Raw genomic sequence first — 22,448 nt, 5'->3', positions numbered from 1 at the left:
ATAATACTAATTCAAGAAACAGTTAAGGACATATTCTATACAAATATCTACATACTGTTCTACACTGCTAGAGGATAAACTGATTAAAAAAAAAATCCTTCATTGAGCCCATGTTTGTGTAGTACAGTTATTTTCAGTTTATTGAGTACTTACTTGTAATTACTAAGTGAGATCTTATGTAAAATGCATTCCTATAAACAATGACTCAAATGTGATTACTTGGTAAGAGTGATGTCAGCAACTCAAGTGGTGGAAGAGGGAAAGGAATTGGAGAGGTAAATGTGGCATGTTGCTGCTGTCCATCATTGACAGAGTACTGTAAAACCATGTAGCTGTGTTGTAGTCACTTGGTGGTGAATTAATGAATGCACAGAAAGTTGCTGCTCCTCTCTTACCATTAATAGTGTAAATCTCTTCCATTCAGGAATAACTGGAAATTGTAGAATTGGTTGCATTGAGTGGAACCACTTACCACACATCCACAGTAGGTCTCGCAAGGTGGGTTTCAAAATTTCTGATGGAATGGGACCAATCATGTTCAAGTCTAGAATACTAATCTGCTGTAAGCACTGTTTGATTTATACTGAAATATTTGAAATTCTATAACAGCTACTGCCTACTTGTGTCAGAGAGAGAGAGAGAGTTTAAATCTCTGGACATCTTCTGATATTGCATCTGATGCATCACCAAGATAAAGCTTGGTGATGCATTTGATACTCTCCATGCTATGAAAAACATTCCAACCAGTGATGGTGGAGACAATAAAATCCACTTTGCAGACTACATACTAACAGCATGTTATTATTGGGACAGGCACTTGAATGTAGTAGATAGTTAACTGTTAGAGCTGTTCAACATTTTTAGATAATAGTTCACTTAACATCTGCAAATAAGTACTCATTTAATAAATTGAAAATAGCTCCACAATATAAACATGAGTTCAGTGAAGTTATTTTCTCTACTCATAAAAGAAAACAGGATAGGAAATATTGAGTATGCATAGCCTATCAGTAAACTGACAAAGGAGCAGGATTCATGGTAAGGGTAGTTGCCTGTCCCTGAAGAATGCTACAGCACCTGTACAGGATGACTAAGAATCAATTTCCCCTCTAGCAGTGTAGAACAATGTACAGAGATTTACATAGAATCTGTCTACATGGATTCCTTGCATTACTATTATTAGTAGCTGTTATTTGTATTCCATGGAGTGCTAAAGCACTTTGTGAAAAATAAACATCCCCTGAGATGTCTGTGCACTGCATCACAGTAATTTGTAAAGAAAGCTGTGGAAGATTCAGTACAAGTTTGTGGAAACATCTTGTAGTTAACTCTTCTGATGTAGTGGGATAAAGAGAATGGGAATCACCTGCTTGCTCTTCAGTTTGTAGACATATGAAGGAGGGAAGTGCACAATCCAGCAACCTCCCTTCCCCCACACATCTACCCGCCCCCCCACTCCACCCTCTCACACCAGCAGAACACAATTTATCCCTTATTACATTTCTGTTGGTCTTAGCTGTGGTACACCACAGTTAATATTTGTTCTTAACTCACTTAATTTAACAATAAACATTCTTTTAATACAAGTAAAACATTATTTTTAATAATCTACAATTATTATACCCTTTGGAACACGGAAACTATCAGGACTAGAGAAAAGCTGAATAGTATCTTTTTTGTTGGAAATGTAATACAGTTCAATTTTGTACAGGGAAATGTTTTTGCTAGATGGTACAGTTATAGAGTTATTCAATACAAACTAAAGATGATATTTTTAAATCACTCACCCCCCTCTACCCAGATGCTCACACCCTCCCGGTCAACATTTTTAGTATGTTGGATGTTGCTCATGGCACTCCTTCCTACCACTGTACAATTTTTTTTTTTGTGTTACCAGTCAGCTGAACACTTTTAGAGATTAGTGTCGCATGCCTGCACTTCTTATGAAATGGGTTTACTGGATGAACTTTTTCTGGCTACTATTATTTGTGGGCCACTGTCAAAAAGACGACATTTTTCAGTCAGTAGAAAATAAAAGACTTTTCCAGTCACAAAATGTATGCACCTGATCAACTCCTCACTGTAGGAGTACATGATGTGATGTGTGGCTGTGACACAGTGCATAAAGGGTGTACAAAAACATGTGTCAGAAACTTGAGGGATTTATTATTGACATTAAAATATTACAGAAAGCTCATGTGAACATGGTTCTAAAAATCCTTCATTAAAGAGATATGATAGGAATTCCCTATAGTGAATCCCAGATATGTAATTTATATGAAATGTGCTTTTCTACTCACTTTCTTGTTTACACTTGGTCATGGCATTTGTTTTGCCTTGTCTAATTATCATTTATTCTGGTGTAGAGTCATTCTTTGCTAAAAAAAAACCTGCCTCATTTAATCCTTGTACCCTTCGAAGGGAATACGTTGCTAAAAAAAACCTACCTCATTTAATCCTTGCACCCTTTGAAGGGAATACTGTAACACCTTTCCTTTCTCCTTCTCACAGTTCTCCTAGCACTAGTTGGCGGAGTTTCATCCACAGCACAAAGAACATATTCTTCAGGCTCAGGCACTCGTACTTCATGTGGTCTCCCACCATCTTCAACTCTCTTCTCAAATGAGGCTGTCTCTCGCAAGCGTTAGTGTTCTTGCACAAGGCAACTGCCTTCCAGGATAATGTTCACATAAAATTGCTGTGCTGCATCTGCTGTATCATCTGCTAGGCCATATACATAGAACAAATCCATCATTTAAGACACTGAATATGTCATTGTGGAATGTTATGATGAAAGTTCTCTAAAACAGAACAAATGGCAATCAGACAAAACAAAACAAATGACATGACCACCTGCGAATAAGTAAGTGAAAGTGCACATTTGAGGCAAATTACACAACAAAGATGAGTCAACATAGGTAATTTCTGTCATAGCTCTCTAATGAATGATTTTCAGACCCATGTTCATATGAACTTTTTGTAATGCTTTGATGTCAGGAATAGATCCTTACAGTTTCTGACACACATTTTTGTACACCCTGTATGGGTGAAATTGGAAGGACAGTAAAAGAATGTATTAAAGAGAATGAATGCCATACACCTTTAAAATAAAGTATGAACATTAGGAGAATTGTGGGCAGTATACAGCCTAAAATGCAATATTTATAGAAGGACATTTGAGAAGCATTTTGAGATTTCTATGTACAAAAGAAATTTCAGGAGAGATTACTGCTGTAGGCTTCCAGAGTCATCCCTCCAGCCATCAAGGAAATAAAGACACAGACAATGATCAGAAACCAACTCTGCAACACAGCTATAATATTTTGGTAAACATTCCCCTTCTCTTGCTCTGCCCATTTAGATACCTATAGAATGAGTAACTAGAAAGATTTCACCGTGTAATACAATTCTACTGATGAAGTGTGGGAAAACATCTTCATATAAAAGAATGCAACACTGATCTATAACAGTGTTCAGGTAAACAGGCACGCCAGAAGATCACAAAGAAGATCTCAACACAGAGATAGACATTGTGTAAGAGGAAATCTGAAGAGGACGATGATGTGGCATAACAACCAGGAGGAATTTCTTTTCATTTGTTTCACTCTCCACTTCTGAGCTGATGTTAACCGATATGCTCAGTTTCATTGTGTTTGTTATTGATTCAGCAGCACTGTACACTGTGTTTCTATTTAGAGCAATACTTCTATTACTGAGTCTTGGTGACCAGCAGAAGATATTCCTTTGACTACTTTTCCTGTAAGATGATGTAGGAGGACACTTCAGCCATGACCATTGAAAACGTATGTACATTTACAAATTGTAGTAAAAAAGTGAGTCACACAGAAAGTTAAAAGGCTGAGGGCACTGTCATGTGAGCTAGATAAACCTTTCAGATGCAAACTGCAGTGTCTGATGGTATTTAAGCCTCATAAAGATCAAAGATAACAGCTTTACTAGCATAGCCATCTATCTAACTTCTCAGTCATTGATTAATGACAGGCCTCTGGTCTCGTTTTATCTTGTTTCACCCAGATCCCAACTCACTTTGTAGCACATAGCCAGTTTAGAAAAGGCAGTTGCAAGACTTGGTTGTGAATATGACAGTGTGCTGGTAAATGAGGGTCAGGTGAGAACCTACACACAAGACACCAGATGCACGATGACGGCTTGCCACCCTAGGCACAGAGGCTGAGCATAACACTGGTCCTACATGCTCCGATGGGCCGCCCAAACTCGTTATGCAGGGGAGCATCTGTGGCATTCTGATGTATAGATCCTACTGACCCATTGGCCTGGCACCCCTACTTCAAGTTCAACTGCACTTAAGTTTTATGAGACTTGGAGCAGGCATGAGCTGTATGTCTCCATACTGGGTCACTTTAGACAGCTGGTTGTCAGTCCCCACTGATGTGGTAGAAGGGAGTTTCAAACAATAAGTTACACAATATTACAGCAAGCCAAGTAACTTTATTAAATGCTGTAAAACAGTTCAAAGTGACACAAATACATGACACTATTTTTTGACATAGTTACCAAGTCTCTTCAAATAATGGTCAAAATACTCTACCAGTCATTCAGTTCTTACACTATGGAAATCCATTCCTTGGTCATGGTGCCAATGGAGAACTGATGTGCAGAAGGACCTCATCGTTGTGATACCACCATCCCCCATTCCCCCCCAAGACATGCTTTCTGCTGAAAAGATGGAAGTAGCTTGATGTAAGATCTTGACTTCATGATCATCATCATCTGCATCTATACAACCTTGGTCAAATTGTTGGCATCATTTCACTATGCAGCACACAACATTACTTTTAGTCCACGTACCACTAGAACTTCATGATCAACCGAGCGAGGTGGCGCAGTGGTTAGACACTGGACTCGCATTCGGGAGGACGACGGTTCAATCCCGCGTCCGGCCATCCTGATTTAGGTTTTCCGTGATTTCCCTAAATCACTCCAGGCAAATGCCGGGATGGTTTCTCTGAAAGGGCACGGCCGACTTCCTTCCCCATCCTTCCCTAATCCGATGAGACCGATGACCACGCTGTCTGGTCTCCTTCCCAAAACCAACCAACCAACCAACCAACCAACTTCATGATGGATCTGTGTGCAATTTAGAGGTGTCACTCACAAGAACCGTACTGCCCTGTGTACATCAACTTTGCAGTACATTTCTAATTGTTGTGCCTTGTCAGCTGCACATTGTGAGGCACCTGTAATCCATATCATAGAAGAGCCATCTCTGCACAAAACCCAGAACATGTACTCTCTTCTGACAATGCACCACTAATCTTGCCCTATGGTCTTAATGTGGTGTGATATGTCTAACTTAATGAAATCAGTTAAGCTGTTAAGAATGGAACAAAAGGACCAGAAACCAAACTGCCGTTTTCACTTTCCGACTGACGATTCTCGGTTGCAACTGAGGTGTATCATAGCACACTGGAGAAAAGGAAGTCAGTGCCAGGGCACATCACACTAATAATGTGTAACACAGCTTCTAGAATTGATAATGACCCCATTCAAAGAAGAAGTCACAGTTTTATAGGGGACAAAGCCACTGGTGTTATACCACTACCCCCTCAAACTTGCGTGTATAAGGTGTGGCAAGAGAGCCGGAGTGCTGCCACCGCATTCTGCTGCCAAAAGCTGGAAGGACGCTGAGCTGACATGATGAAAATCTGTGTCTGCTCACTGAATTTTGCCAGAACCAGATACCCAGTCCTGCTGCTGCTGCCAGGTTGTAACATTGTTGACACAGTATGGTAAGAGGGCCAGGTTGCCGCAGTGGTGACACGGATTACACCGTGCTTGGTCCTGGCACTATGTCATTTCCATAGTCTGTATGATCAAAAGTGACGTCCCATCACAAAAGCACCATGATAAGCAGCCATAAACACCATCCACTCCAGTCATGCAGTATCTTTTGTCAATTGCATCCTAGCCTGAGGAGACCTCCTCATCATCACTCCATCCGATGAAGGCCGTCCAGTCTCAACTACTACTGCATGTTACCTCTGCTAGCTACAGGCCTATAGGCTGCGCCTAGTCCTGATGCTGCCGGGAACAGAATGGGTTCTTCTACCATCTGGCAGCCCACTGCTGGCTAACGTCAGCCGACTCAGGGACGCCATCCAGAGATTCTGTGTTCAATAACTGCACTTGAGGGTGCTTCGTTTCTGAACTACTGTCACTTGTTGTTGGCAGTCAACGCTTCTGTGCCATAGATTGTGGGTAAGCTACTGGTGCAGCTTTGGCCACAAGACCACAGACCCAAGTGACTCTGACTGCTGAAATCGGTGCACAGCCAGTGTGACACTGTTGTTGTGCTGACATGGCTCAGCTGCTGTCCAGATGATGCCTTTGGCTACTGGTTAGTTTCTGCTAAATAAAGTTGTTATTATTCTCACTGCCTGTATGATTCCGCAATGAGGAACTGGTTCACCGTACCTGATACCTTGTCTTCCATACAGCAGCAATATCATAGCCCGTAATGAGGTCCACAACACTTGGGACCATACTGACCCTGACACAATGATTAAACCCCTCGAAGCTACCATACTGCTGGAGTTCATTGTTACACTTCACCTGCTGTACCAAATGGTTCCAGCAATTTTGTATGGGATTAAGAACAGACCAGTTAAGATATGATAACATGACTTAGTGTTCACCAAACGAGGAACGTATTCAGGGAGTCCTGTGACGTTTGCTGTTGTCATCTTGGAAGATGGGAGTGTCAACAGCATATTGTGCAGGTATAAAGGAAGATGGCCGAGGATATAAACATCCAGAAATCTGAATGAGTGGACCAGAGTGATGAAATGATAAAAAGCCTTCAAATATCACAGAACCAACTCTGGTCTGAACACACAGTGCAGGTCAGTGCCTCATTGGGCCATTGGTGTACTCAATGCTTTGCATCATTTGAAAACAGCTAAGGTAGTGGGCCACAGTGCAGTTTCTCTGTTGTTTGGTCCAGTGACAACATGCAACTGTTTGTGATGCTGTGAGTGGCAGTCTTTTGTGAGGTATCTTTCTCCAAATGCCGATTGCAATGATTTTACTTTGCAGTGTCCCCTTGAAACTGAGATAGACCTGAATTCACTGATAATATCAATTCCTGTTGCATTTGAAACTGATTGTCATTGACAAGCCATGGTACTAGGCTCAGGTCCCAGTTGGTTAGGATGTTTTTACACCTATTGTTCTTATGTCTTGTTACATGGCTGCAGGTGGCGCATTGTCACTTGTAGACATGTTAGACAGCCTTCACTGGTACACTGACAAATCGGGCAACTTCTTTCATGCTTCCAATCAGGACTGGTTGTTCAGTGGTAAAGTGTGTGCTTAGAAACCAAAAGGTCTCGTGATGAAATCCCAGTTGGGCACAGAAATCTTCACTATGCCTTTAATCTAATCTTTACCCCATTGATGTGAGGAGTCAGCAGGTATGACAAGTGGTTAGTAATTCATTTCAACCTGCAGGTTCCCTTTTTCAAATTGGATAATGGGGTAGGTTAGGGAAAGGTAAGCCACTGAAGTGGTGTTTAATTGAAAGGCTAGTACTCAGTCTTTGAGCCACAAGCTACTACAATCATTATTATTCACAGTTCTATAGAATGGAAAACACACGTTTGCAGACGCAAAATTTCTATTAAGTGGTTTAAGAAAGGAAATCAGTTCAGTAAGATTTGCTTGATGAAGGAACATCTTTGACAGTAATTAAGATACCATTGTGCCATTTTCTCCGTGTGGATTTAGAGAAGATACGAAAATGTAAAACACAAAGCTCAGACAGGGATTTGAATCCCTTCACTCTCCAATACAGATAGATTTGCTCCGCAACATTTTAAAAGAGATGGGCAAGGCGATTCTACATCTTAATCTACATTTATAATCCACAAGCCACTGTACACTGTACAGTGCATGGCGGAGGGTACATCTTACTAACATAACAAATTTTTTGTTCTATTCTAAGGATGTGCCGAGAGGAAAAAGTAACAGTCTATATGCCTTTGTATGCACCATAATCACCTTTTCATATTATTCTCATGGTCCCTACTTGAGTTATGCAACAATGACAGCACAATGGTGACACAGTCTTCTTCAAAAACAGGTTTTCTAAGTTTAGCCAATGGGATTTTGCGAGACGTAAATTGTTTTTCTTCCAGAGATTCCCATTTAAGTTCCCTGAGAATTTCTCTCACTTTTGCATGGACTATGCAGATGGGTTATGATCCTTGCAATGTCTCTCTGAATTTGTTCAATGCCTGCTGTCATACCTAATCAATAAGGACTCCAAACACTGGAATCAATAGAATGAGTTGCACAAGTGTCTTGCATGCCATTTCCTTTAAAAATGCGTCACATTTCCCCAGAATACTTCCAATAAATCTTAGTCTTCCATGTACATTTCCTAATTCAGATTTTATGTGTTTATCTCATTTCACATTACCACTAAATACATATACGATGTTCAAGACATTCATGACTACCCTTGTTCTCAGATACTGTAAGGCTTTTTATCTTTTTTAACCCTTTGAGCACTCATACGTGAAACTCTGCCATGATCTACCTCTCCGCAGGGGCTGCGGACGACCTTAGCTGCTCTAGTGGTATTTCCCATGGGTGCTGCAGACGGCATTCACCATCACAGCCTGGCCAGTACCTGTATCCTAATGACAGCTTTTACCGTTCACCAGTTCCACTACCTGTGGTCCTGCAGACGTCTATAGCTACTCAGCAGTATTTTCGTCAAATTTCACAGTTGGTGTTCGACATTAGTGTTAGCTGGTGCATGTCTGCATTTGCATTCTGCTTCTGTGATTTCAGTTAGCTTACTGCCTATTCATCAGGATTTTTAGAAAGTTATAACTTTTGAATTCCACAAACAAACAGCATGTCGGTATGGCTGCACAGAAGAAGAGATATTGGAGATACTCACAAGGAGTAACAGTGACAATGAGTGTCGCATCTTCAATGACTGTAGTGATGATGATGATTCTTCAGAAGAATCTGGTAGTAATACATGTCCACATACTTTGCTTAGGTTAGTTCTTTTTCAGATACTGAAAATGAAGATGAATCAACCCATAAAAGCCCACGCCTTAGCGACAAATTGGACTGGCAAAAGTGTGATTTCATTCCAGTACTGCATGCATTTGATGACTCATCTTCAGAACACAATTGCCAACTAGTGCCTGATTCGAGCATTCTCTCCTTTTTCATGTATTTCAGTCAGAAAATCTGTTGAAATTAGTAGCACTTGAAACAAAGCAATTCTACATTTTCACCATTGTAAATACGTCAGAATCAGTGCATTCTCAACAGTCTACCTGGAAAGACAGTGGTTTGAGGAACTGTATTGCTTCTCTTGTATTTAACTTCTCAAGGCCTGTGTTAAAAAGTTAAGAATAAGGAAATATTGCTCTAGAGATGTATCTCTGAGCACTCCAATTTTCAGCAAAGTTATGTCCCGTGACCATTTTATGTTACTTTTCAGAATGTCACATTTGAATGACAACTCTGCCAATCATGGAGATGACAGTTTGTTTAAAATTAGGAAAATAATTTATACAGTTTGTGGCATTCCACAGTGTGTTTAATCCATACAAGAAGCTGTGTGCTGCTGAAAGCCTATTATGGTTCAAAGGTCGTTTATCTTTTAAACAATTCAGTCCTTCGAAATGAAGTAGATTTGGAATCAAGACATTTCTGTTGTGTGACTGTAAAACTGGATATGTTTTGGATTTCATTGCATACTCAGGCACAACAACAGAAATTGAAGTCCATAATTTGGGAAAATCTGGCGATATAGTGGCATACTGTGAATGTGAACATACCCTGAATGTCGACAATGATAAGCAAGTCCAGATTTGTTCCTCTGGCACAACCATAGAGAGCAGCATGCGGCGCTGTATGTAGCAATAGGCACAATTTGCCAAAGCTACAGAAGAAACTGAAACAGGGAGAAGCTGAATTTATGTCAATTGACAAAATGCTTGCTATCAAGTGGTGGGACAAGAGATATGTATTGATGTTGACGATCTGTAACACTACGGTATTGTGTGACAAGGGAAAGACAAACAGGAAGACTGGCAATAAAGTAATGAAGCCACAGATTGGTGAAAGGGAGAAAAATACCATCAGCAGATTTTCATTTATAGCTGGTACAAAAACTTGTGGAAAAATTTCTATAGAAAGCATAAGATATAGGAAAGAAGACACACTGATGACAAGAATCCTCTGCACTTTACTGGAAGGCACTTCCCAAATGTCATTCCAAAGTGACCAGTTCAAGAAATGCAGACTGTGGCACAGATGTGCAGTCTGCTCGAAACAGAATGTGTGCCGAGAAATGAAATATGAATGCAAAACATGGAACGTACACTTGTGTGTTGTACCATGTTTTGAAACATACCACAGAAAGAAGAACTGTTAGCCAAGTTGCTACATCAGGAAGATGAAATTAAGCCCTGACTTCTGAAAAAATTGCTTAAAAATAAAAAAAAGACAAAAAATGAAAAATAAGTACAAAAATTAAAAAAGAAAATCAACTTCACCAAAACCTGGATGAGAAAGAAGGATGAGAAATATAACAATGCTAAATAAATAAATAATTAAAAACAAAAATAAATAGTTAAAAATACAGAACTATCTGAGCTTGATGAGCCTGTCCATATGAATTACTGTGCTCACAAACACCTTATGTATGAACATGATTAGATTAGATTAGATTAGATTAGATTAGATTAATACTAGTTCCATGGATCATGAATACGATATTTCGTAATGATGTGGAACGAGTCGAATTTTCCAATACATGACATAATTAGGTTAATTTAACAACATACTTAAGTTAATATAACAACTTTATTTTTTTGTGTTTTTTGTTTTTCTTTATTTTTTATTTTTATTTTTTTAATATTTTTTCTTTTTTTTCTTAATTTATATCTAAAAATTCCTCTATGGAGTAGAAGGAGTTGTCATTCAGAAATTCTTTTAATTTCTTCTTAAATACTTGTTGGTTATCTGTCAGACTTTTGATACTATTTGGTAAGTGACCAAAGACTTTAGTGCCAGTATAATTCACCCCTTTCTGTGCCAAACTTAGATTTAATCTTGAATAGTGAAGATCATCCTTTCTCCTAGTATTGTAGTTATGCACACTGCTATTACTTTTGAATTGGGTTTGGTTGTTAATAACAAATTTCATAAGAGAGTATATATACTGAGAAGCTACTGTGAATATCCCTAGATCCTTAAATAAATGTCTGCAGGATGATCTTGGGTGGACTCCAGCTATTATTCTGATTACACGCTTTTGTGCAATAAATACTTTATTCCTCAGTGATGAATTACCCCAAAATATGATGCCATATGAAAGCAATGAGTGAAAATAGGCGTAGTAAGCTAATTTACTAAGATGTTTATCACCAAAATTTGCAATGACCCTTATTGCATAAGTAGCTGAACTCAAACGTTTCAGCAGATCATCAATGTGTTTCTTCCAATTTAATCTCTCATCAATGGACACACCTAAAAATTTGGAATATTCTACCTTAGCTATATGCTTCTGATTAAGGTCTATATTTATTAATGGCATCATACCATTCACTGTACGGAACTGTATGTACTGTGTCTTATCAAAATTCAGTGAGAGTCCGTTTACAAGGAACCACTTAGTAATTTTCTGAAAGACAGTATTGACAATTTCATCAGTTAATTCTTGTTTGTCAGGTGTGATTACTATACTTGTATCATCAGCAAAGAGAACTAACTTTGCCTCTTCATGAATATAGAATGGCAAGTCATTAATATATAATAAGAACAACAAAGGACCCAAGACTGACCCTTGTGGAACCCCAGTCTTGATCGTTCCCCAGTTTGAGGAATGTGCTGATCTTTGCATGTTACGAGAACTACTTATTTCAACTTTCTGCACTCTTCCAGTTAGGTACGAATTAAACCATTTGTGCACTATCCCACTCATGCCACAATACTTGAGCTTGTCTAGCAGAATTTCATGATTTACACAATCAAAAGCCTTTGAGAGATCACAAAAAATCCCAATGGGTGGTGTTCGGTTATTCAGATCATTCAAAATTTTACTGGTGAAAGCATATATGGCATTTTCTGTTGAAAAACCTTTCTGAAAACCAAACTGACATTTTGTTAGTACTTCATTTTTACAGATATGTGAAGCTACTCTTGAATACATTACTTTCTCAAAAATTTTGGATAAAGCTGTTAGAAGGGAGATTGGACGGTAATTGTTGACATCAGATCTATCCCCCTTTTTATGCAAAGGTATAACAATAGCATATTTCAGTCTATCAGGGAAAATGTCCTGTTCCAGAGAGCTATTACACAGGTGGCTGAGAATCTTACTTATCTGTTGAGAACAAGCTTTTAGTATTTTGCTGGAAATGCCATCAATTCCATGTGAGTTTTTGCTTTCAAGCAAGTTTATTATTTTCCTAATTTCAAAGGGAGAAGTGGGTGAGATTTCAATCTCTGCTGACAGACTGGATGCTTCAAATCCAAGACCATAATGAACAAAACAAATAAATAATTATTCATATCAATAATTTTAATTGTGAATAATGAAAATCGCATAGAAAAAAGATCTTTCAGTATTTCTAGAATTTTCCAATTTTCTAGGCAACTTTTCCAAACTTTTCTTACATAGAAACCTTGCCTTCACAATTATGAACACAACAAAAAAAGAATCATCCAAATCTGTTAAGCCATTTTTGAGTTTTGGTGAGACCAACACACAGCAGTTCATATATATGTAAAAAAAAAAAGTTAACTTCATTAGATGATGGTCAGTCAGTTGCAGACACTTGCCTGTTTCTGAGGCACAAAAGGGCATTAGGAATTAAAGCTGACATTTAATTAGGTTGTGCAGAAACTGTAGTATTTCCTTATTGAATTCTTAAATAAAGGTTATACACCATCATTTATTTCTACTGTATAGTAACAGTTACATACCGTATAAAAAGAATTAAGAAAAGTTGACATTTTGGTTTAGAAGTTTCCCTAGGGATAGTTTATTGGGTTAATGAGCTCAAAATATAATGATTAGCTTTGAATGTGTTTCTTGGCATCCAGGCACTTCCCTCGAAAGTTGTTTGGAGGCAAATTATAGCGCTAGTACAGACGAACATCAATGTTTCATCATTATGGATTCTACAATGTTGACATTGTAAATTATGTCCAAAAAGCTGATAAATAAGTATCAACATGTGAAATAAAACTCATATGTTTATCAACAACAACTAATTGCAAATGAAAGAAAGCCTTTCATGAGGAGTTACATGTTAGCAGCATAAGCTATTTCAGTGTACATTGTCTGTTAAGCAATTCATCTGCAGATTCAAAGCTATGGAATAAGTACCCAGATACATTGTGTTTACTTGTAATGTCTGTGACCAGACTCAGACTAACAGACAATCCTGACTGCCCTGGCCCCAGCAATACTCAGCACAGGGCAAGGTTGGCAGAACGAAGAGCTCAGGCATGGACAGCAGGTCACGGAGGTGGCTATTAGTGTAGGTAAATGGACTAGGTGACCTTAAGCGCATGCTCGACATGGCCAGCCAGATGCGCAGCTGCAGCAGCCAGAGGATGTAATGAATTATCTTACACTTACACATATTTAAAGAGACATGGAAAATGTGTGAATACTATTGACCCTATAATGCCCAATTAGTTGATCAGAAAACCATGATTGATTGGTCTTCAAACAAATCATTAATTATTAAGATTGGTGCGAGGTACATGGAATGGAAGTTTATTTTATCTGATGTTGTAAACATTGTAAAAGGATATGCACCATTTTTTCAAGGCAGTAGATGTTACCACAACATAATAAAGAAAGCACCCAGCTGAGAAATGTGAGAGCTTTGAAACAATATACCTGACAACTCATGTTAGTAACATACAGATCAGAACAATATACTGATAAATAGAAAGACACAAATGAAGACACACCAATTGAAGATCAGTCCGGATCCAGGAAAAGCTTTAAGTTGCCAGAAAAGAAAATCAGAAACAATTTTCAAAGTTGTTGGAAGAATTTACTGTAAACTACATACATGGAAGAGTAATCTATGATACACTACATGATCAATACTGTGTGGACACCTCTTTGTAATACTGAATTGGAATGCTCCACTAGATATCACAAGAGGTGGACCCACCAATATAAAAGATGGCCGGAATACTGTTTGTCAGCATACAATCAGTGACAGCAGAATGGGCCAGCCAGGAAAGCTCACTGATCTTGGACATGGTCTCTACTCTGTTCATCATAAGAATAAACCTGATATAAACATTACGCCATGTATTCTTCTGCATTTGCTTGTATCTCATTGGATTTCATTTCACGCGGAGCGGAAGCCAAGCTGTGACCAGTACAGTCAAGTACGATCATAGGTAAATGTTTTATGCTGTGTTATATGGACACAGACTGAGTGATAATGCGGAACAACAGCTGTACCAGTGTGTAAAAATTTGACAGCACTGGCCACTCAGCAGTCCACCTAACCTGCAATGGTGTGAGCATTTGCAGTTCAGATGTAAAAAGAGACGGACAAAGAAACAATATGATGCCCCAAGTGTACTCCAAAGATTTCACCGTACTGTTGAATACTGGAGCCAATGAAGGTATTAATTACAGTCAGTCGTCTGGTAATCTCTCAGCTCCTTCCTTATCCGAATCTGACAAATACATCTCAGTTCTGGGACTGTCATCTGCTATGTTGATAATGAGTCGATCAACAACAGAATCCACGAAGCCACCCAGGCACCACATTTTCTCCTCTTCTTTTATGAGGTGCTGTTCCTGAGTGCGTCAGTTCCAGAATGTCTGGCAGCTTAACAGTCTTGTTATTTCTCGGGCCAAATCCCTTAACTTGGTTCCAGATCAGTTCTGTAGGTTTCATATTGTAATGGTACAAGTGGCAAATGTAAAAATGCAGCATTTGCATGGTGTGCTCGATGCTGTGAAAATGATTGTTTTCTGTATTTCTAGAACAGTTATATACGTCTGTGGTATAAAACAATGGACACAAGCCAAATAAAGAGTATTTAGTTTTCCATTTTTGTCTTCAAAAATTAGACTGTCATGTTTTCTTGATTTAAGCAACCTTCATAAACAGTCTTTTATAAAATATCGACAACTAAGAATTTATATTTGAAATTAAAACAGAAATTTTGCGTGCAATATGTAATTAGAAACAAGGAGACAGGCATTGTTCATAAAAATTATGATAAATGACTCATGCAAGAATTGAAAAAGCGAACAGTAGCCTGCAATTAATTATCAATCTACTACACTATCGATACCACTATAAATACAATGTAAGTTGGTGTCTCAACTGTATGTAATACCCATAGAAAAACTTCAAAGCCGATTATCTCTGTGAATTTATGAAAAACATTAAGAACAACCTATGTCTCAGAACTTTTTAACCGTGTTCCAAACCCACGTTTCACAGTAAGCAGCCTCAGATATTTTCATACTGAGTATTAACAGTGTGACAATCAGAGCACAACAGTACAGAGGCTGTGACTCTACACAATTTTTGAAATGAAAGCTACATAGCTAAAGCATGATTAAGAAATACGTTGATGGCTGTTAATACATCTGAATATCTTAAAGTTTCATTTAATGTAACTTAGAAATAATACATCTCATACAAAGTAGGACTTATTTCCAAGAGCATAACAACAACAGTGTACGTGTGTTATGGCTTCTGGACAATCATTGCGTTTGTGTTTTTTTACATCAGGTTTAATCTTATGATGAACAGACTAAAGCCAATGGATGTCACACGAGTAACAAATCCATCAACAGACATTTGGTCTCATCTAAAGGTGCCTGACTGTTGGTGACCTGACTGTGAAGTGGAAACGTGAAGAAACAACCACAGATAAACGACGACCGGGCAGACATCATATACCAATACACAAGTATGAGGAGCATTAAGAAGTGTTCTAACCACGACCGGAATGGTCGCGGGGTGGCCACGAATGAAGGCGTGGTGGGACAGAACAGGAGTGGCCTGCAAACAAACAAGATGGATGAATGGGAAAGGATGGACACACACAATGATAGACGACCGAGCGAGACACCAAGAACAGCAAACCGCAAGAAGCAATAGGGTCACAAGCGAAGGCCTCAAGAAATCAACAATGTCCACTCGGACACGGAAAGTAAACACGATGTCTGTAAGCGACATATCGAGAGACTCACATGAATACCAGACTGCATCACTGATTTTTTAAAAAAAATTGTGATTTCATTCTCCTACCCCATATGGGGAGGGGAGGGGTGTCAGCGGCACAATCCACCGCTCTTCAGCCGAGTGACATGACAAATAATACGAGAATAAAATGCACATATAAGGCGATAAAAAAGGGGTACATAAAACAGAGTAAGGGGAGATAATGGAGGTAAAAATACACTGATATGGAGACGTTCATGGGAGGACAATTAAAAAAGTCGACATAAAGTTAAAAAACATAGCTGGCGATTCTTAAAACACAAAGAAGACACTGAAGGCACATGACACGCACAGATTAAAAGTCGGCCACAGTATTAAAAACACTCCAGAACAACACACTTTAAAGCCACTTGGAGCACACACAATGAAGAATAAAACTGCCAGGTGGGACCTGCCGAGGGAGAGGCTGGAGAGGATGGAAAAGGAGGGGAGAGCAAGGTGCAGCAGGGGAGGTGGCGGGATGAAGAGAGTAGGGGCGTCAGTGGATACACTAAGAGGCAGGAGACTGGTGGGGCAGGAGATGGAAGACAAGGCAGGAGGGAGTGCAGAGACACTGAAAGGGAGCACAAGAGAAAGGGGGGGGTGTGAGTAGGAGGGGCAAGCCACTCAGGAGAAGGGGGGGGGAGGAGAGGGAGCCCTGAGGAGTAGGCAGGAAGATGGGGTTAGAGCTGGTACGAAGGGTAGATGTCAGGGCGAAGCTCATCATCCGGGAGGGGTAGTTGTTGGAAGTTGCGTTGGGAAAGGAAGCGGAGGGGTGTGGAGATGGAGAGAGGGTGGAACACAACTGTAAAGGTGCGGCAGCAGTCTGGGGGTGGAGAGGAAGGGAGACACCAGGGGGTGAGGGGGATCAATGTGGCAGACAATATATAGTGTGCGGATGTGTTCAAGGAAAAAGAGGTAGTGGAAGGGGATGAGGTCGTAGAGGACGCGCGTGGGGGACGGAAGGCGGATGCGGAAGACGAGGTGGAGCACATGGCGTTCAAGGATTTGGAGGGATTTATAGAACCTGTGAGGGGCAGATATCCAAGCCATGCTGGCATAACAGAGGATGAGGTGGATCAAGGATTTTTAGGTGTGAAGGATGGTGGAAGGATGCAGACCCCATGTTCGGCCAGACAGGAGTTTCAGGAGGTGGAGTCTGTTGTGAGCATTGTGTTGGGTGGTAAGGAGATGGGGAGTCCAGGTGAGGTGGCGGTCAAGGGTGAGGGCAAGGTATTTGAGGGTAGGAGTGTGGTGGATAGGATGGCCATAAATGGTGAGGTAGAAATCATGGGGACAGAAGGAGCAGGTAGTGCGGCCTATGATGATTGCCTGGGTCTTGGAGGGGTTGATACGGAGGAACCACTGGTTGCACCAAGCGGTGAATTGGTACAGGTGGGTTTGGAGGGTACGTTGGGACCATTGAAGGGTAGGATATAGGGCTAGGAAGGCGGTATCATCAGCAAACTGGAGGAGATGAACAGGCGAGGGAGGTTTGGGCATATCAGCAGTGTACAGGAGATAGAGGAGAGGGGAAAGGACGGAGCCTTGGTGCGCACCGGCAGAGGGATAGAAAGTACGGGAGTTTGAATTGTGGTTAGTCACATAGGAGGGACGATGGGAGAGGAAGAAAGCAACGAGATGGACGAAGATTATGGGGAGAGCACAGGTCTGGAGTTTGAAGAGGAGCCCAGGATGCCAGACTCGGTCATAGGCGTTCTGGAGGTCAAGGGAAACAAAGATAGCGGAGCGACAGGAGTTAAGTTGGAGGGAAAGAAGATTGGTAAGGTTAAGGAGCTGGTCGTCAGCAGAGAAGGAAGGCTGGAAGCCACACTGGGTAAGGAGAAGGAGGTGGTGCTGGTTAAGGTGGAGGTGAATACAGTGCCTCACTGAGTGAGAGGCAAGTGCTTAAATACATGATAGGGTATGTTACTATTGGCTGCTGAGACCACGTGCTCCACAGTGGCGCCCTCACATTATACGTGGGCCAGGAGTCCACGCAGTTATGTCTTACAGCACGACGGCTGCATAGACCTCTAGTAGTAATCGAGGTCTATGCCGTCTAGTGCAGATTCGAAACCTGTGGCGCTCGGTACCAGGAGAAGGGTTGTTGTAAAAATCGCGTGAAATCAGTGGACAGAATCACTCATGAGTTCCAAAGTGCTACCAGCAGTCTGTCTAGCACAATGCCTGTGTGTAGGGAGTTAAAAGAATGAAGTACTGTGGTTGAGGAGCCACTCATGAGCCTCACATATCAGTAGCTAGTGCTAAGTGACACTTGTGATGGTACAAAGAGTGATGCCACTGGACAGCAGATGGCTGGAAAATAGTGATAAATCACACTATACACTGCAGCAATCCAATAAAAGGCTTGTGTTTGGTGAATGCCTGGAGAATGTTACCTGCCATCATGTGTGAAGCACGGAGGAGTCAGTGTTACAGCTTGGGGATATTTTTCACAGTTAGGTTGTGGTCCCCTTGTTGCGCTTAAGAAAATGCTAGATGTGGAAGGGCGTAAACACATATTACAGGCTTGTGTACTGCATACAGTAGAGGAACAGTCTGGGGATGGTGGTTGTCTGTATCGGCACTAGAGTGCATCCTGCAATGAATCAGCATTTGCGAGGTAATGGTTTGTGGACAATAACATTCCATAAATGGACTGACCTACCCAAGGGTCTCCATCTGAACCCAGCAGAACACCTTTGGCATGCGTTACAATGTTGACTTCAATCCGGGCCCCAGTGTCTAACATCACTACCTTTTCCGGTTTCCGCTCTTGTGGAAGAATGAGCCGCCACTCCTCCACAGACATTCAGACACCTCACTGTCTCTATTAAAGTTCAAGTCATCATAAGGGTGAAGAGTGGAAACATCCTATATTAACGTCCAGTTATAGGTGCCCAGATACTTTTGGTTAGATAGCACTGTGAAATCCAAATGGGAGTAAATAAACGCTAAATGAGGAAATAACTGTTCGTGGTAAGTAGGATGGAAAGTTAGTTACTTTGCTTATCAGAACATTTATTTAACTTCTAATGTAAAAGCAGGTCTGAAGAAGGTGGAAGAACATTTCAACATGAATGAATAGCAAAGCTGTTTGTGGATGACAGACAGTACATCTTGTGAAAAGCTTGCTCTTTGTTAAACCTCTTGTGCTTGATGTTGCATGAATTTTGCAATTAAGAGTGGCTGCCTACTTTATTCACAAATATTAGAATTGTGCAGGAAATTTGTGAAGGCATACTAAGTCGCTTCGCTCCTGTGGATCATCTCTAAGACATTACTAATTTTGTGCGTCATCCATTCTACTGCAAATTGCAGCGGTTGGTAGATCTGCTGAAGTGCCTCCAACTGCCGACAGTGAATAGTGGTGACCACAGAATGGTGATAGACTACTCACCTGGTGCGCTCTGGTCTCCACGAAGGCAAGTATCATGTTGACCAGCTCTGACGCAGACGTGTACCGCCAGTAGTAGTTCTCCAGGGCGCACAGCATCACGCAAACCTGTTAGAGTAGGGATAGCCAGGTTAGACTGATGTCTCTCTGTTTCCTGGTGTCCATCCAGGTTCACAATTCCATATTTATGGACGGTTTTCAACATAGGTGCTTCAAGTGATGGTCTTAGGTAAGCTTGTTGTTGGTGTAGATCCACGTAGCACAATACTGAGCACAGAAAAGGAATTGCAAATTTGAATGGACACCTGACTAACATCTGTCAAGAGAGCTGAAGAAATCTAAGATGATCATGTTATGAGACCCCTGCCCCCTCTCTTACTGGCTTTCTTTCTCTTTATATTCCTTCTCCTCCTCCTGCTCCCCCTCCACTTTTCGTCTCCCCTTCTATAACTCCTTCATCCATCTCTCTTCCTTCATCTGTTCCTCTTCCAAAATCCATTCCTGCAATTTCTTTTATCTCTCTCCTCCTTTCCTTACACAATATTCTTGTATTTCTATTTCTCGTTCCTCATCCTATTTCTGCTCCTTCCCTGCTTTCTGTTCTTCTTCCCACTTTACTTTCTCTTCCTGCTTCAGAATCTGCCTCCATCTCCTTCCATTCTTCCTTACCCTTCCATTCCTTCATTCCTTCTACTCTTTCGCTTCTCCCTTACTGTTCCATTCCTACGCCCCCTTCAACCCCTCCTTCCCCTTTATTCCTCTTTGTCCATCTCTCAGTCCTCCGTCCCCTTCTCCTTCGCTTCCACCATTTTCAATTTTGCTTCCCTTGCCCTCTCCCTCCCCTTTCTCATTTATTCTTTCCTCTTCTCCTTTCTTTCATCCTTACTCCTCCATTCCTACATCTGCCACATTGCTTCTTCCCATTCATTCCACCTTCTGCTTCCACATTTCTCCTGGCTCTTCTCCTTCCATTTTTTCCTTCTGTTCATCCACACACTTTCACCCCTCCTTCTTCTTCACTCCTGCTTCCCCTTCAATTTCTCCTTCTCCCTTCTCCTTCCGTCCCACCTTTTCCATTCACTCCTCAGTACCCTCCCACTACTCCTCTCCTAATAGTCATCCCTTTTCCTTTCCTCTCCACTTCTTCCTTAGCTCTCATTTATTCTCATGTACTCATTCATTTCTCCTTTCTCTTTCTCTCTCTCTCGGGTTCTCCTTTTCCCCTCTTTTTTTCTCTCTTTTCCTATCTCTTTCACTTTATCTCTTTTTCCTATTTTCAGCCAATTTAACTTTTTAGTTATTTGTTTCCCCTTTCTCTCTCTCTCTCTCTCTCTCTCTCCCCCTCTCTCTCTCTCTGTGTGTGTGTGTGTGTGTGTGTGTGTGTGTGTGTGTGTGTGTGACACACATATATACATATTGCCACAAATCCTGGAAAATTCACAAACTAATGCTTTCTTATAAAGTTACTTGTGCTAAAATAAAGCAAAAGTGTAACATATTTAAAAATGTTGTTGAAACTAAATACCTTCACGAATGTCCAATGCACGTTTTGCCACCACATACTTTATTAGAGAAAAATCAGGTAGCTCTTACATATTATGAGGAAAAGAAAGATGCTCAGCACAATCAAACCGCCACTGATGATACAGTCCCACGCATGGACACCGAGGACATGCAGATTTTTCCTCAGAAATTTGAGTCAACACGTTTCACTTCAAAACCAAATATGGGAAAATATTAAAAAAGTATTAATGTTAGTGCAAGAATTGAAAAGGTTAGTGTACTTCATTGTACATGTAACATGAACATGTGACTTTCTCAAGCACACCTTCTTATTTAACAGGTTATTCACTAAACCTCGTGGTTCTTCTACAAGTGTGTAATAATAATTTTGGAGTACACTGTTCAGATAAATATTGCAAAGATTCTAATATTTATGGTCTAGTATATTCTCACCAGCTGCAACATGGTTGTGAATATAAACAAGATCCTGGTACTGTCAAATGTTTTTTTATTCCAGTCTTTGATCACAATATAAATTCCTTTGACGATGACCGGTTTCAGTCAGTAATGACCATCTTCAGATCTACAATATAAAAAATATACACCTAGTCTGCAGTCTATCTTTTGAAACAATACACAATTTCATATCACAATATACTCTCATACAAACTGAGATCTGTTCAGATAAGATAAGGTAAATCATACCTGTTCTACACGATGTCCTAATGTGATAAAGGCATAATGTCATTGTCAAAACATATAAATACACTCAGCAAAGCATCATCTCATAGAACTAAAATATGGTGTAAAATAGGCCACATTGTCCACACAGTCATTTTACAACTGGTGTTACTGTACAAAATCTACTGAAGTGCAGTAGCTACCAGAAATCTGTTTGCCTGTATGCTTCATAGATGCCGCTGCTGTGGGCTTAGATGTACTCTGCCACTTGGTGTATATTTTTTATATTGAAGATCTGAAGATGGTCATTACTGACTGAAACCGTTGTCGTCGAAGGAATTTATATCGTGATCCAAGAATGGAATTTAAAAAAAAAAAAAAAAAAAAAAAAAAAAAAAAAAAAAAAGTAAAAAAATGGCTAGTATATTCTGCTGTTATCTAAAGTACCGTAACATTCTCTTACATATAGTGTCAGAGTCGATGTGGATGTCATCTTATACAAAATGTTTCAGGAGGAACAGTCAATAATTTATGAGGTGGTAGTATAGATTAATTCGAATAAAACATTCCATGCAACATGCATC

At 40.3% G+C, this 22,448-nt stretch overlaps 1 protein-coding gene across 1 annotated transcript in view; it reads right to left on the bottom strand.

Moving 5' to 3' along the window:
• Positions 1-22,448, bottom strand: part of LOC126209928 (uncharacterized) — a 159,762-nt gene that overhangs the window by 5,647 nt on the left and 131,667 nt on the right. The window contains exon 6 of the mRNA XM_049939046.1: positions 19,684-19,788. Coding sequence (XP_049795003.1) covers positions 19,684-19,788 — 105 coding nt within the window. The remainder of the gene's footprint in view (positions 1-19,683; positions 19,789-22,448) is intronic.

This window comes from Schistocerca nitens, chromosome 10 (assembly GCF_023898315.1).
Source record: "Schistocerca nitens isolate TAMUIC-IGC-003100 chromosome 10, iqSchNite1.1, whole genome shotgun sequence".
In the NCBI taxonomy this organism is placed as follows: Eukaryota; Metazoa; Arthropoda; class Insecta; order Orthoptera; family Acrididae; genus Schistocerca; species Schistocerca nitens.
This window is presented reverse-complemented; position numbering and strand designations above follow the sequence as displayed.